The 14,270-nt window shown below is 37.2% G+C and overlaps 1 protein-coding gene across 1 annotated transcript in view; it reads right to left on the bottom strand.

The window, feature by feature from the left end:
• LOC103151500 (solute carrier family 2, facilitated glucose transporter member 9) overlaps positions 1-10,630 on the bottom strand; it is a 118,322-nt gene extending 107,692 nt beyond the window's left edge. The window contains exons 1-2 of the mRNA XM_016681505.1: positions 10,498-10,630; positions 7,287-7,366 (exon numbers count right to left, since the gene is read on the bottom strand). Coding sequence (XP_016536991.1) covers positions 7,287-7,349 — 63 coding nt within the window. The 5' untranslated portion in view covers positions 7,350-7,366; positions 10,498-10,630. The remainder of the gene's footprint in view (positions 1-7,286; positions 7,367-10,497) is intronic.
• Between the last annotated feature and the right edge of the window lie 3,640 nt (positions 10,631-14,270).

Genomic DNA, 14,270 nt, shown 5'->3' on the forward strand with positions numbered 1-14,270 from the left:
CCAATAAAAACCTAAAATCTGACTTATTTGACCTGCTTTATACTGAAATCCCTAAAAAAAAAAATCCAGTGCAACCAATGACCTTCAGAAGTCAAAACACAGATAACAATTAGTGCTTAAAATTATTTCCTGTTCGGCCTCTCAGTTCACTGCCATCTTCACCATTTCTCACAGCTGAACAGAAAAAGCATAATCAGATTACCTCCACAACACTTTTCTACTGCCGCCACCAACATCATATCAGCTTCTGGTTGGTTTCATGATTGCACTCTTCTTCAGGGATCACAGCGGTAAGCTTGTAGTTGCATTTTACCACTAAGGGTACCAGTACGTTTTGAGGAAACACACACCAACTTTATTTGTGGGTGAGTATCAGTTTGTCTTATTTCATCCTTTTGCTGATTGAAATTTAATACATAGGACATGCGTTTGTAATTAGAAACAATCCAGCACAACCAATATCCTTCTGAAGTCACATAATTAGTAGAAAAAAAGAGTCCCCAGGGAGAAAGTTGAGAAGAGGTTTGAAGTTGGGTTCGGTTATAACAACATTCGAAGCTCAACTCTAAAAGCAATGTTTAATACATTTATTCAATACAACTGCAGACCAGCCAAAACATGGCTCAACACACAAACAGAAATGAAGAAGCAGCCAAAAGGTTGGTGATAACTCTTCAGATCCACAGCACAGGTCAAACAAGATACGTAAGGGACAGGTAAAATATTTAGCAGAAGGTTATCTAATCAGATTATTCAAAAAATGTTGTTTTGACTCGCATGCAAAACACTGACTTGTGGTTGCTAAACCAAAACAACTGCCTCCGACATTGGAGCAAAAGGTAGTTTGACAAACTGATAACTCATGAGGCTCAATTTAAATGTACTACAGTAATTTGTGTTACTCTATCACGTATATTCCCTATACATTCAACTGAAATTTGTGGTAATAAAGTGATGACATGATTAAGCGTCAAGAAGAATAAATGCCTTTATAAGCCACGGTAAAAACCACCTGAACATGAACTCTATTAATGCTGCTGGTTTATTAATGCTACACACCAGCCCTGAGTTTCTGATGTGATCAAGATGCAATGTTAGATGACTTGTGTTTCAGTTTTAGAAGTGAGAATGAACTCTTATTTTAGACACAAGTGTAATCCTGTACATTATAGCTCACAAAAACCTCTCAATATTCAATGCAGGAAATCAGAGTATTATCCCACACTCCTAGACATGTTGGATGTTGCAAATCTTAAACATCTTAAGATTTATTTAACATATAACTTTTAAAAGATAAAAATGTATCGCCACTCAGACAACCAAAGCACTAAGGAAGTCAAAGTTTTAATGTTTCTCCTAATGGAGGGTGCAGAAGGAAATGCCACGGCATCATTAGGCCATGTTGCGCTGGAGAATATGAATGTACTGAGCAGATTCATGATGCATTTACATTATCACATATTCAGAATGCAAGAATGGCATTTAGGGAGTAAGACCGTGAAGATGGTGAGGAGTATTAATGAGCGTCGTGACTCATACTTTATCACCGATGTGTTAGTTATGGCTAACAGTTATGGCTCAAAAAGGCTCGAGGGATATTTAAATGTTTTAAATCTTCCAGGAACTTCTTCTGAAAAGTATAATACCTTAAATAAAACTGTGAAACTGACAGAAATATAACCCTCTGAAGCCTGATATAGGTGCTGTTAGGGTTAGGGTTAGAGTTGGACATACTCTGTGTGTGCGTTTTTAGGAGGGGGTGACCCCAGAAACTAGCAGCATCAGAACCGTCCACCCACGGTCACACTGTTATTATTGACTCTTCCCATAAGTTTGATTTATTGATAATATGAACACATGAAAATGAAAACGTGTGCTTTATTGGTCCTATACACATGGAACAATATAACACACAACCTGTTGGTGCCTCTCTTTTAATGACCGAAAAGAACACAATGGTGACTGAACCAACTTGAAACTGACAAAGGCAATAAATAAAAATGTATTGAACATCAACGAATGAAAATCAGACATTGCTTTTGAAATGTGGTTCAACAGAATCATTAAAAAAAAACAACAACACAAAAAAACTAATGAAACAGACCTGGACAAAAATGATGGTCCTTCTTGAAAAAAATGCCAAACAATGTGACCACAGGTATGATTCAAGTTTAAAGTTGACAATTCATCAGTGGGCTGTTTGGTGACGAGGTGTAGCCAACCATCCTGGTTGTGAAAACTGATGTAAATTGATGACAAATTCAAGAGAAGGATAGTGAGTGTTAACCAAAGACCCCAAAAACAGCTTCCAAAGAAAGTAAATGTAAATTTCAAGGTTAAGGTGCGTCAGTGCCAGATTGCACCATCTATCGTCATTAAGCCAAAGCGAACTTTGTGGAAGACATCCAAGGAAAAAAGAACTGGACCTTGACTGGCCACAATTCATAGTTACGAGCCACGAAGAATGTCCTTTTGACATATAAGACAAAACTCAGGTTATTGGGAAAGGAGATGAAACATGCCATTTGGAGAAAGCAACCTGAGACAACTGGAGCCCACGAGGAAGTGGGCCAAAATATATGTGGATGGCTGCAGAAGTCTCATTGACAGCCACAGAAAATGGATTACAGTGACTGCCTCAAAAGTTTATGCAACAAAATATAAAGTTGAAGTTACCATCTTTTTTGTTCAAGCCTGTTTCAATAGATTTTTAAAAACGATTCAGTTTCATAAGAAATGCCTGATTGTCATTGGTTAGTTTTTGGAGAAAATAAAAAAAAAACATATATTATTACTTTTGTTGGTTTCAAGATATTTCAGTGACCACAGTGGGCTTTTTGGGGTACTAACAATTTTGTCCACATTTCTTTAAATCATACACAAATTTGAAAAAAAGATTTTAAAGAAACAAAACGGAGAGTTAATGAGAAATCTACAAGTGTAATTTTCTTAAAATCTTATGTGGTCGTACAGCTGCATACCATTACGCTCTTTTCTCCATGCCACAATAGACATTAATATTCCAAGAAACAATTTCAGTATTTCCATTCATGAGTTTCTGTTTATGGTTTGATCTGACCATTTTCCATCAGGGGCTCAGAACTCTAAATGGCAAAGGAGAAGCTGATGGTATGTAATTTTCCTTTAAGCCAATTGTCTTGAAACAGACATTTCTATTTGCATTGTCAGACTCAGTGGCAGGGCAGAAGAAATTATATGTTTTTTAGAGCAGGGCTGACCAAGAACCTCACTGTGCATTGTGCTACTTTACATGAACAGCTGCTGTGGCTGTGATTACTGCCAGTACAGCCCATTCTTTACCCACTTCTTACCACTGCAAGTGGGATTCCACATTGTTAGTTCCTAGAACAATCCTTTACACATGGGGTCGCTGTGCAGATATTCAGTACTGTGGAGAGGGTAGTTTATAAGTAAAGCTGATTTTATAACACTCTTGCACTGTTTTGTTTCAAAGGTCACAATTGTCTAAATTGTGTCAGTATGTTTAACTTCTTAGCAAATAGATTCTTAGCATATGCCCTTCACGATAACAAATTTAGCTGGACGATAAATTGTTCCAGAAGTTATTGCGATAATCAATAATATTGTTGTTTTGAGACCATTTTCAAGTGATGTAACGATAATGACAAAATAATAGTGAAAGAGCACATTCTCAAAGATCAGTAAACTTTAAATTTAAATGAACATTTAACACTGGGACTGGGAGACATTTTAAATATCCAAAATAAATAATCAAAACAACAAATAAAATGAATTTTGAAATCTTTGTAAACAAAATTGTCCTTCAAAAAAGGGGTGGTTGAGACTAAAGCACCAAAGACTTTTATCCTCCAGTTTTTGGTAGGAAGAGAAAAAAAAAAAGAGATAAACAATAAATTATGGCAATGGAAATAATTGAGTTTGTTTTAATTCATCATGCAATTAATTACATGATTCTGGTAGGAAGAGCTTTGATTTGTCTCTCACCACAGGTCTGGGCCAGTTCATCATTTCTATTTCCATACATTTTGTCTCAGAAAGGCTCTCAGTTTAAATTTCAATCCTATAATTCATGGCAGTGTTTATTAGAATGCTGCGCCATCGGTGTAATTACAAGGTCATCGAGTTCTTAGCAGTATTAAAGGAAGGGTCTGGATTCTGCACAGACAGGCCAAAGGGGTGGTGAAACTGAGCCTGCTAGAATGAAGTATGGTAATTAGAGATGTGGGAAATGGGTGCACACTGCAAAGCAAACACAACACAATGACATACTCTATGCACTGTTGGGCACTGAAAATAAATTAAACCGAAGAGCACATGCACACATGGAATAAACAATGGCTTATGGATAGTTTGACACAAAAACTACTTATATTTTAACTTAAAAGGTCATTAAATAACCCTCATAAAGTAACATTTTTAATATTTTATACCTTTTTAATCAAACCAGAATTTTTAAATAAGGATAATGTGTTGTATGTTGTGCATGTTTTATTGCATTTTATCCTCATACACTCTGATCAGGCATAACATTATGACCAGAACGAGTCTGATTGCTCTGGTTTCATACACTCATACACACAGCAAACTGTTCTGCAGTGTGTATTCTGACACTTCTCCAGCAGAACTGGCAGTATGTTCAGCAGCAATTTCAACTACAGTAGTTTGTTGGTTAGCTCAAACCTTCTCCTCGCTCCCCATATCAAATAGCCTTGACCCCCCTCCCCATGACCCTTTCACCAGTTCACAGTTTCTTCTTTGGACATCCACCTGTGGCAGGTGGATGACCCAGACATCCACCTGCCACAGTTTGTTAAACCCACTCAAATCGTTGTGCCTGACGATTTTTCCTGAATCTAACACTTTGATGACATGATGTCAACTTCCTGCCTAATATATGCCACCTTCGAACAGGTGGGTTGAGAAGAGATGATGATTGTTATTCGCTTCACCAGTCAGTGGTTGTGTTACTCCTGATCAGTGTATTTATTCATCGGTTTCATTAATCATTTATCAGGCGCTTCATCGACCTCCCTGCTACGCTCACTGTCTGTGTTCATGTTGTTTTGCCCCTGTTCTCTCCGTGTTAACCGGTTCGCCTTCCCATTGGGTTTATCCCAGTTTGGAATTGTGTTTCCTGAGGTCAGGAAGATGACCATTGAGATGTAACTCATTTATCTTGCTTGTTGTGCTTGGGTTTTTTCAAAAAATATGTATCCTTCTTCAGAACAACTATGTAGCTTTTCAGTGGACTGGGCTCTGACAGCAGTCCTTTGGCAAAATGAACCTAATTTAATCCAATGGAAGTAAAGCCCACTCCATATTTATAGGCTTTTGCTTAAGATTTGAATAAAGCCTTCAAATGAATTAATATTTTACTGCAGTAGCAGCATATGGCATTAAAAATGCAGAGAAATTTGGTCTTTTGTTCGAGTACGTTGTTATTCGCCAGGTGAGGAAGACGTGGGTTTTTGTGCATTAATAATGTCTGACCTTAACAATTTCTGTAACTGGATAATTTTTTTAATACATATTGAATTTGCTTCAAGACTGTCTGGATGTTACGAGAGATCTAAGTTGTATTCCATGGCTGTCAGGATTTGTGATGCCCATTTCGCTTGTACTCTCTCTTTAAATTGGTAAAAAAAAATAACCCTTTTCATGTAATGTGGACAGTTTTTCAAAGGCCATTTTCTACAGTAGGTGAGTGTTGGTGTTAGACTTGTCGCTACATTGGATTTTAATGTGTTATTATATGATGTCAACTGCAGACATGACCTTCAACAACAAGTTACAAGTAGTTCATCAAGTTAATGGATGACATCAGTTCACTACAATGGCAGTTTGCAGTTTTGAAAAATGTATTTATTGGCCTATAAAGCGGTCAGTGGCCTAGAACTGAAACATGTTTCTGATTTGTTTGTCAAATATGAAGTATCCTCCTTACACCTTTAGAAACCTCAGGACTGAAATTAAACAAGGTGAAGTGGCATTAAGTTTTGATAGACCTTATCTCTGGAACAAACTCACTAAAAATCTGAGCTGTACGGAGATGTTCCTCTAAATCAAGACTTAAAACGCCTTTGTTTACAGCAATCAAACAATCTGACAACTGGACAGTTAGATAATATGAGATTGAAAGTTAGATTTTGATTTAAAATGGGCATTTAAATATTTATTTTAATATATAATACTTTTATACAATGCTTTTAATGGTTTGACATTTGACTCTGTTTCGAGAAAGGTCTTCTCTTTGCCTTTGGTGTCCTTCAGGGCGACTTGGATTGATTGCCCTCTGTAATAATGGAGCTAATAAATAAAGTTGCCTTGAATCCGTAGTAAGTGGCTCGGTGGATGGATAGAATACCAAAAATTGAACTGTGAGATACTTACACAGTGCAACTAATGGAGGTGAAAGCTTAATTTTAATTAAAATATTGTGAACCAAGTTAACTTAAAGGGTGTTCGCATTCATCTGATCAGGTTTCATGAATGATTTCTATTTCTCATGTTTTTCTCTCAAATGTGTCCATCTTGTTCAGATGGATTGCACAAAACAAACAACACATCACACTTCTTATTTATCTTGGTCTCATCTTTTCAAGCTACAAAAACCTGACATTTTAACACGGTGTGTAAACTTTTCAGATCCAAAGCAGCTTAACAGCTCCACTCAGCAACATCCTTGGAGAAATTTATGAGCGACTGGGTTGGAGTTGTAAATGAAAAAAATCACAGGATGTGCTCCTAGATCAAAGCTTTAATACTTATAGATGTCACAAGTTTTGGAGGCTAAGATGAAGAGAGCCCTTATGAATAGCAACAGTATTAATGAACAAACACAGATGGTCATAAAGAGAATAATAAACATGTCTCCTGGAAGTGTGATTTAATTTGCCTGAAGCAGAAATGCATTTTACCATAGCAACAATATAATCTCATTTGAATATTAATACAAGTTATCATAAAAATGATCATTTTTATGACAGTGGGGCAAATCTGTTCAACCTTTAAAGAGCAAAATCGGGGCAAAAATATGGGTCCAAAGTATCAAAAGTGCAGTACAACACAGAAACATACAAATGTCACACACAGCGCATGTTAGAGTAGGTTGGCGACACACCTGAAAGATAACAGCAACAGTGACCTACATAGCGCTATAGGTGCCTTGCTTGGAGTCCATCAATAATCGAGCAGTGGGACATAATTCTTTGGAAAAAGAAATGACCATTTCAGGTCATTTGGCGCTTATCAGAAAAAATAACTTCCACCTGTATCAGGCTCACCTTTTCAGGGGTTTTCTGTGAGTCGTTCATTTTGTGGTCAGCCTGGCTGTCCTGCTTGTCCATGATGGAGTTTCAGCAACCTAAAACGAGAAGGTCACAATACATCATATGAGAAACGTCGCTGCTGGGGAACACCCACGGTGGCACTGGGGTCATTTCACAACAACGATTGGGGAAGTAAGATTTGTTTTTTTTCTCTCTTTTTCTTTTTTTATGCAAGCTGCTGATGGAAACATCTGCTGCAAAGGAAGTGACTGTGCGTGCAGAAGCTTGCAGAAAGCAGCTCAGGATTATGGAATCCTGAGTTAGTGCCCTCCATGAAAAGTTTTAATGAGATTCAAATAAGAGATAAAACCCAATCAGACTACAGCATGAATCACTGCCTGTTTCTAACCTTCAAATAAGAGAAAATTAAAGATTTTGTCAGCAACACGGTGAGGAAAATCCACGGATGTCCAACGCATTGGATAACAGAGTGACTCTGCCCCCTACTGGATTTAAGTGCAACAACACTCCAACGCTGAACAGTGGAAGCTGGCCTATCCGAATTTACAAGTTGATCTCAGTGATTAACTATGTTGGCAAAAGAATATTTCTTTCTTTAATTTAATTCCAAGAACCAAATTAACAAATCATATAGATTCAGTACACACAGAGTAAGATATTTTAAGCGTTCGTTTCAATAAAAAGGGATTTTTAATACAGAAATGCTGCTGTAATGGAAGATAAAACACTTCTGACTTTCAGGTCAGATTCACACAAGACAGACAGCTGCAGCTCATTTCCTGGATATGTTTGTATGTGGCTTTTCAAGAACAAAGTCTTGCTGCTGTCAGACTTTGAGGATCTTCTCAACAGTTTTGGGGGCTTTGATTTGTAACCATGTAGGGCACATGTGTCAAACCGAAGGCCGAGGGGCCAAATCCAAAGCTTTTTATGTGGCCCTCTAGACTCTAATGTGACACATAAAAGAACTGTCAAAACAAAGGAGATGCTTTTCAAAGCAGCTTTTATCTATTTACTGCTTCCCGTTTCTTGCAAATTATTATGGAAATTCACACAAAACCAACGAATCCCTGCACTTTTTTGCGCCAATACATAATTATGATTTTATTGCAGATTTTTGGATCTAAGTGACTTTTTACTTTTCTTACTTCTACTAAGCAGCTCCTTAATATTTACTTGATGTCAAGTTATATAATGATAGGGAAAGTAATAAAAAACACAAATATTTCTAAATTAGTACCAGAAACGCTTTGATTTTTATTGCAAAAAAATAAAATTAAAAAAAAATCACAAAATCCTTTAGGGACTGGATATTTAATTTTAAGAATTTATTTATGTTTTAACAGTTTTGGGTTTGAATGCCTCTGTAAATTCCAACAGAAATAAATTTGTAACACCTAATTTATTTCTCATACTTGTTGCGAAGGAAATTAATACAAAACATTCCTTAAAATCTGCATTTAGGAATCACTTGTTACTCCTGGAATCCTGGAAACCAAATTGTATTTAGACACACTCATTCACATCCCTGACGAAATTATATTACATAACAAGTGAGACTTTGAACTTCGGCCACGACCAGAAACCCTCTGCTGCAAAACCAGAGCAGTTAAAAGCTCATGATACATGAGCAGCAATAAGTGTTAATTGTTTGATGAAAAACAATGTTGATAATGTAAGACTAGCCTACATTTCAAGAAGAATACCAACCATAAGTGAAACGCTGAAACAACCTGAGATAACATGCGTCAGTTGGCTAATGTTTGCTTAACATGAAGCGGAAACCATCAAAAGTCAGGAGTGTTGACGTTAGCATTCCCCCTAACCCAGTAATCACTCCGTCATCATGATGCTGCTGGAAAGAAAATCCATGTGCTTTAAAACACAAGTGCAAGGTAACCAATTTCCTGTACACTTTACATGATTTTAATGTTTTATATTAACCTGATGATTTATTTTTTTTTTTAACTAAAACCTGCTGTATCACTTTCCAGTTTACATGCAGTCGTCATGGATCTTAATGCAGTTTTTACGTTGGGATGTTTTTGTTTCTGAGGAATGATTTAATAGGCAACTTCAGTGGTTGGGCTAACAAGGTTCAATTTAACATTAAATCTACAGAGGTCCAGAATTATACATACAAAGTGAAATATTAATAAATATCACCAGTCTAATAGTCCTAAAGATACCACACATTAAGCCATCAACACGGTCCTGGAGTGATTTTTGACTAAAGGATATGTCGACATATTGAAAATGTATTTCAAAGGAAAACTCAAATGAATGTGATATTTATGTCCATGTTGAATTTATCCAAACTTTAGATTAGAGCTGTAGTTTTTCCCTTTAAATAAAAATGTCAGACAACTGTACACAATTACTCAAGATAAATCTATACGAGAGCTTCATTGCAGGAGAGTTTCAGTCTCTTTAAAGATGTACTAATTTGAGAAAAATAATATGCTCACCATAGCTTAAGCTGTACATGTACTACAATGAAATCTCTTGAATCAACTCTTAAAAAAAAAAAAAGAAAGAAGAAGAAAACATCCTTTCAACTCGCTGGAAGCAAAGCTGCAGCAAACCTAATTTCTCTACATCTACATTTCTAAAGGCCACCTTTTCATTCTCTTTCAAGACAAAGTAAGTGATTTTTTTCTCCTCTCATGGTTTCCATCGACTGGGTTTACATTCAATCTAAATACTTGCAAATGAAAGGGCTCCCGCATTGACTGATGGAGTAAACAAACGACAGAGAGTGATTCAAAGTTGCTCTCAACTTGTGTAACACTTAGTGTGAGCAGAAACATGCAGGAGTATGAAAATTCATATAGCAATTAAATTAGAATTTAGTGCCACACAAAAAAAAAAAAAATCACACAACATGAAACATAACACGACAACAGGAGATAGTTGTCAGTGTTTACATAATATATAAACTAGAACCACAACAGATCTAAATGACGTTAATACTGTAAATTCATCATCTGCTTCCTATGTCTTACAAAAAACACCACCACCTTCTAAATGTGTATTAAGTTTATATATATAAAAACACATTTCATTCACTGACTTCACACTATAAAAACACACTTCCTTTGTATGCATAACAACAGACCGGAAACTAAAAGTAAAAATATGCATACAGACATTGTGCAGCAGAAAATGACATAACGTCTGCAGAACAAGAGTTAGAATAACTTACCAAACTGGATCACCTCTACATAAAGTTCCCAGCCCAATAGAGTGACTGCAAAAGTTGAGATCCGCCGGGTTTTCTGTACAAATTAGAGACACAAGCAGGTGCAGCGGGTGTATTTACCCGCTTACATACTGTGCAGCCAGAGCAACAACTGAAAGGACTGCCCACACATTACCTATAAACGTGATAACGCTGAGAAATTATTAACTCTGGGAATGTTCGTCCCTTTTTGTTGGCTCGTAATTACAGTCAAGTCAGCTGCATGCCAGATAAGTGCAAAACTAAAAGCAGCATTTCCATCAGTTTACTGTTTATGAACAAATCTCTATCCCATCTTGTATAACAAACGCCACAATGCGAATAAGTGTTCACATGAAATGAAAGTCAAAGCTAAATGGGATTTTTATGAGATATTACATTTTAAAAATCATTGGTGTATGCTCACCTTTCATCATAAAAAAATACATTGAACTCATTTAATCATAGAGTTCACACCGTTAGGACATATGTGAATAAAATTGTAGAGATGTTCCTGGTTGTAAGTTATTTAATTTGTTGTTGTTTTTTTTCTTTTTTGGATGTTTTCTGAGATAAAAAAAAATAAGTTATACTTGTTTTGATCTGATATTCTACCGTGTTTGCCGTTAATCAGCAACGACCAAAGAAATTTCTAAGCAAATTTACAGGAAGAGTATGTTTTTGTGTGCGACTCCAAAACACTTACAGAAATTAGGATTGCAGTGAATTGTGGTTCTTAAAAAGCATAGACTCAAGATAGTGAAAACAAATGCACACACTTTTCAAAAACTTGTAGGAGAAAAACCCCCACTGGGAACACAGGGAGCCAGAGCAGAACAAAAACCATAAATCCAAGGAAAAAGCCAGCAGGGAACACAGGGAAGAAACTGGGAAAATAACAAGAGGAACCAGCAAAGAGTTTGAGCAGGAGATGGGTTAAAATACTGTGAGGGTAGATTAAAGTCTATAGACAAAGCAAAATGGAAAGGGTAATTAGCGTTTTGCTTGCAAGTGATACTAAAGCAACATTTCTCCTTTGTCCGAGACTCAAACTTGAAGAAAAAACATGATAAACTCTCTTTAATGCATGCAAACACTGGGGTTGGAAATGAGAACAATAGCTGAATCAAGAATCTCTATAATTAAGCCCTTAGTGCAGATGTCTGTGTTCTCTTACCTTGCAAAACATGTGCCAAGAGCATTTTGTCACAAAGGGGGAAAAAAGCTGTGAGGACTTAAAGGATGAACACACAAATGCCATGCTGGTAGAAAGACTCCTGTTTAGTCTGCAGGAATAATGAAGTCAGATCAGTCACTATATCAGGAGCACAAATAATGGCCCCTTCATTAACACAACCAGTCAAAGTCCAGAGAAGACCCCAGGAGCGATGGCTTGCAGGTCGGAGCAGAGAAACAACAAAAGGATTACACGTCAAGACAACGTGCACACCGTCGTCCCACCGAAACATGTTAGAAAATCAGCAGAACAATCCGTCTGCACGAGTGGAGCTGTTACAGAAAAGCAGCAGAACAACTAGAAAAAAAAACTTTCTCCTCTGGCAACTTTTCTCTGATCAATGGCTGCTTTCTTCTCTGTCCATCCCACAAAGATTAGGTTCTCTGACACACAGCCAAACATGTGAACCCCAATTCTCCACTGTGAACACAGTAGGAGAGAGAAAGGTCATGCACTGTATGTAGTGTGAGGTTCTGAGTCGTCGTTGTCTGTCTTGTAAAGAGCTCTGTGTAATGAGAGGCAGCTCCTCTGGGACGTCTCTGGAGTCTAGGTAACACCAGTCTTGGGTTACACTCAGTGTGAGGGAAAGACTTTGAGAGAGAAGGTGGCTCGCGTGATCTAATTCTGCTTTATTTTATACAAGGCATTAAGAAAATATTCACGTCCTTAAAGCCCCCACACATTTTGTCACGCTACATTAAATTTCAATTTATTTTAAAGAATCTAAGATGAGCCAAAAGTAGCCTAAAATTGCTAAGTGGAAGGAAAAAAACAACTCGATAGATCTAAATAAAATGTGCCACCGCAACTGCAAAATCTACTGAGGGATGGTCACCTACTTGCATCAGACAAGCAGCCAAGAGATAGAGGATCTGTTGACTAGACAACTTTTAGTCCTCAAATCTGGACTCTGGAGAAGTGGGAAGAATATAAATGCTAAAAAAAATTTAAAAAAAGTCCTATTTCCAGTTTTCCCACAAAAAAAAGTAAACATTTGACAGAAGTTGTTTTCACTAACTTTGCCTGCCTCAGTGTTTTTTGTTCTAAGACCGCAAACACTGAATTTCTTTCCACAGCGCACGTCTTTAATCACAGACATCGTTAAACATTAACTTCCCTTGGACGGCCAGGGCGTCCCTGACTCCTACAATTCAACAACGTTTTACTGAATTGTAGGACAAACTCCGAAGCTCCGACGAAGGCATTTGACAACAGACTCGTTGACTGTGGAACAAAACTAGATTTGAATAAAATATAATATTAAATAAATAAATAAGTAAGTATAAAAGAATAAAAAAGGAAGCTTACACCTTCCGCTGCCTGGACTCTCCCTGTCCCGTAGAAACCCCAAACAAAAACCACTGTAGGCATCTAATTAAGAAGGCAGCATTATCACATGAGAACTAGCTGGCTAACTTAATTTACTGACTCTGGATTTGAAGCAAATGCGATTGGAGACACGGCGTAACCAGAGTGCAGCTAAGGGAGCCCACCTACGTAACATTTAAGTCAATCACTTCCCCTGCTACCACTATGCAGGCCACTGCTACTAGCATAATTGAGGGCTTAAAAATCCATTAATAAGCACAGACCATTGTCTAATTCCTGATAAATAGTTGCAGTGTAAGCATGACGGTTTAATTGTAACTATAATTTGGTTTCAGCAGACTTTACACTTGAGCAGCACGAATATAAATATTCCACTTGCCTTTTATATGTTTGCAGGATGCTGCAGGACTCCCAGGACGGCATCTTCTGGACACAAGTCCGCGGTGTTAAGAGTCAACTCTGTTATTTCAGAGAGCTGTGGGAACATCCGGGTTCTACCACCCAAAAGTGATGCTCACGCGCTGAGCTTCCTCAGATTGTTTTACTGGGCCTCCTCTGGCAGCAAACTGTGCAAAAATATTATTAAGATAAATAGTACAACCCTTTCGCAAACTTATAGATGCTGTCCACCTTGAGCAACAAAGTACTACTGCGCTAAAGAGAAAAAAAAAGTAAAGAGAGCGGCACTCGTGTGTTTTCGTTTGGTATCAAAAGGTTTGTTTTGTCAAGGAACATACTAACAAGCTCTAAGTCAAAGATAACACAATTTGCCAGGGTCGTAATTTAGCATTTTTTGGGATATTTTAACTGTTCTGTTTTGGAAAATTATCTTTTCTTGTTCCGCAGCTCATTTTTTTCTGTACTGATTTGTGATTGTTACCACCAGTTCACTGTCGTCTTGCAGCTGAGCTTACAGTCCGAAAACATGATTGCTACTAAGTTAATTGGTCTCTATAAAAAAGAAATACCCTTACGTGTGTATTTGTGTGTGAGGTTGTCTGTACTGTCTGTGTCCAGGTTGCACCTCCACAGACAGGCACCTGCAACCCTGCAAAGATGAACAGGTAAAAACTTATTCTCATTTTTTCCAGCTGAAATTTGTTTTTCAAACTGCATAATGCACAAAAAATAAGTTTTCTACCATACTTCCGTGAGGCATATCGTGCATTAAACATTACTCTGTACCTGTTGA

The sequence above is a fragment of the Poecilia formosa genome, unplaced genomic scaffold (genome assembly GCF_000485575.1).
Source record: "Poecilia formosa unplaced genomic scaffold, Poecilia_formosa-5.1.2 Scaffold283, whole genome shotgun sequence".
NCBI classification, from domain to species: Eukaryota; Metazoa; Chordata; class Actinopteri; order Cyprinodontiformes; family Poeciliidae; genus Poecilia; species Poecilia formosa.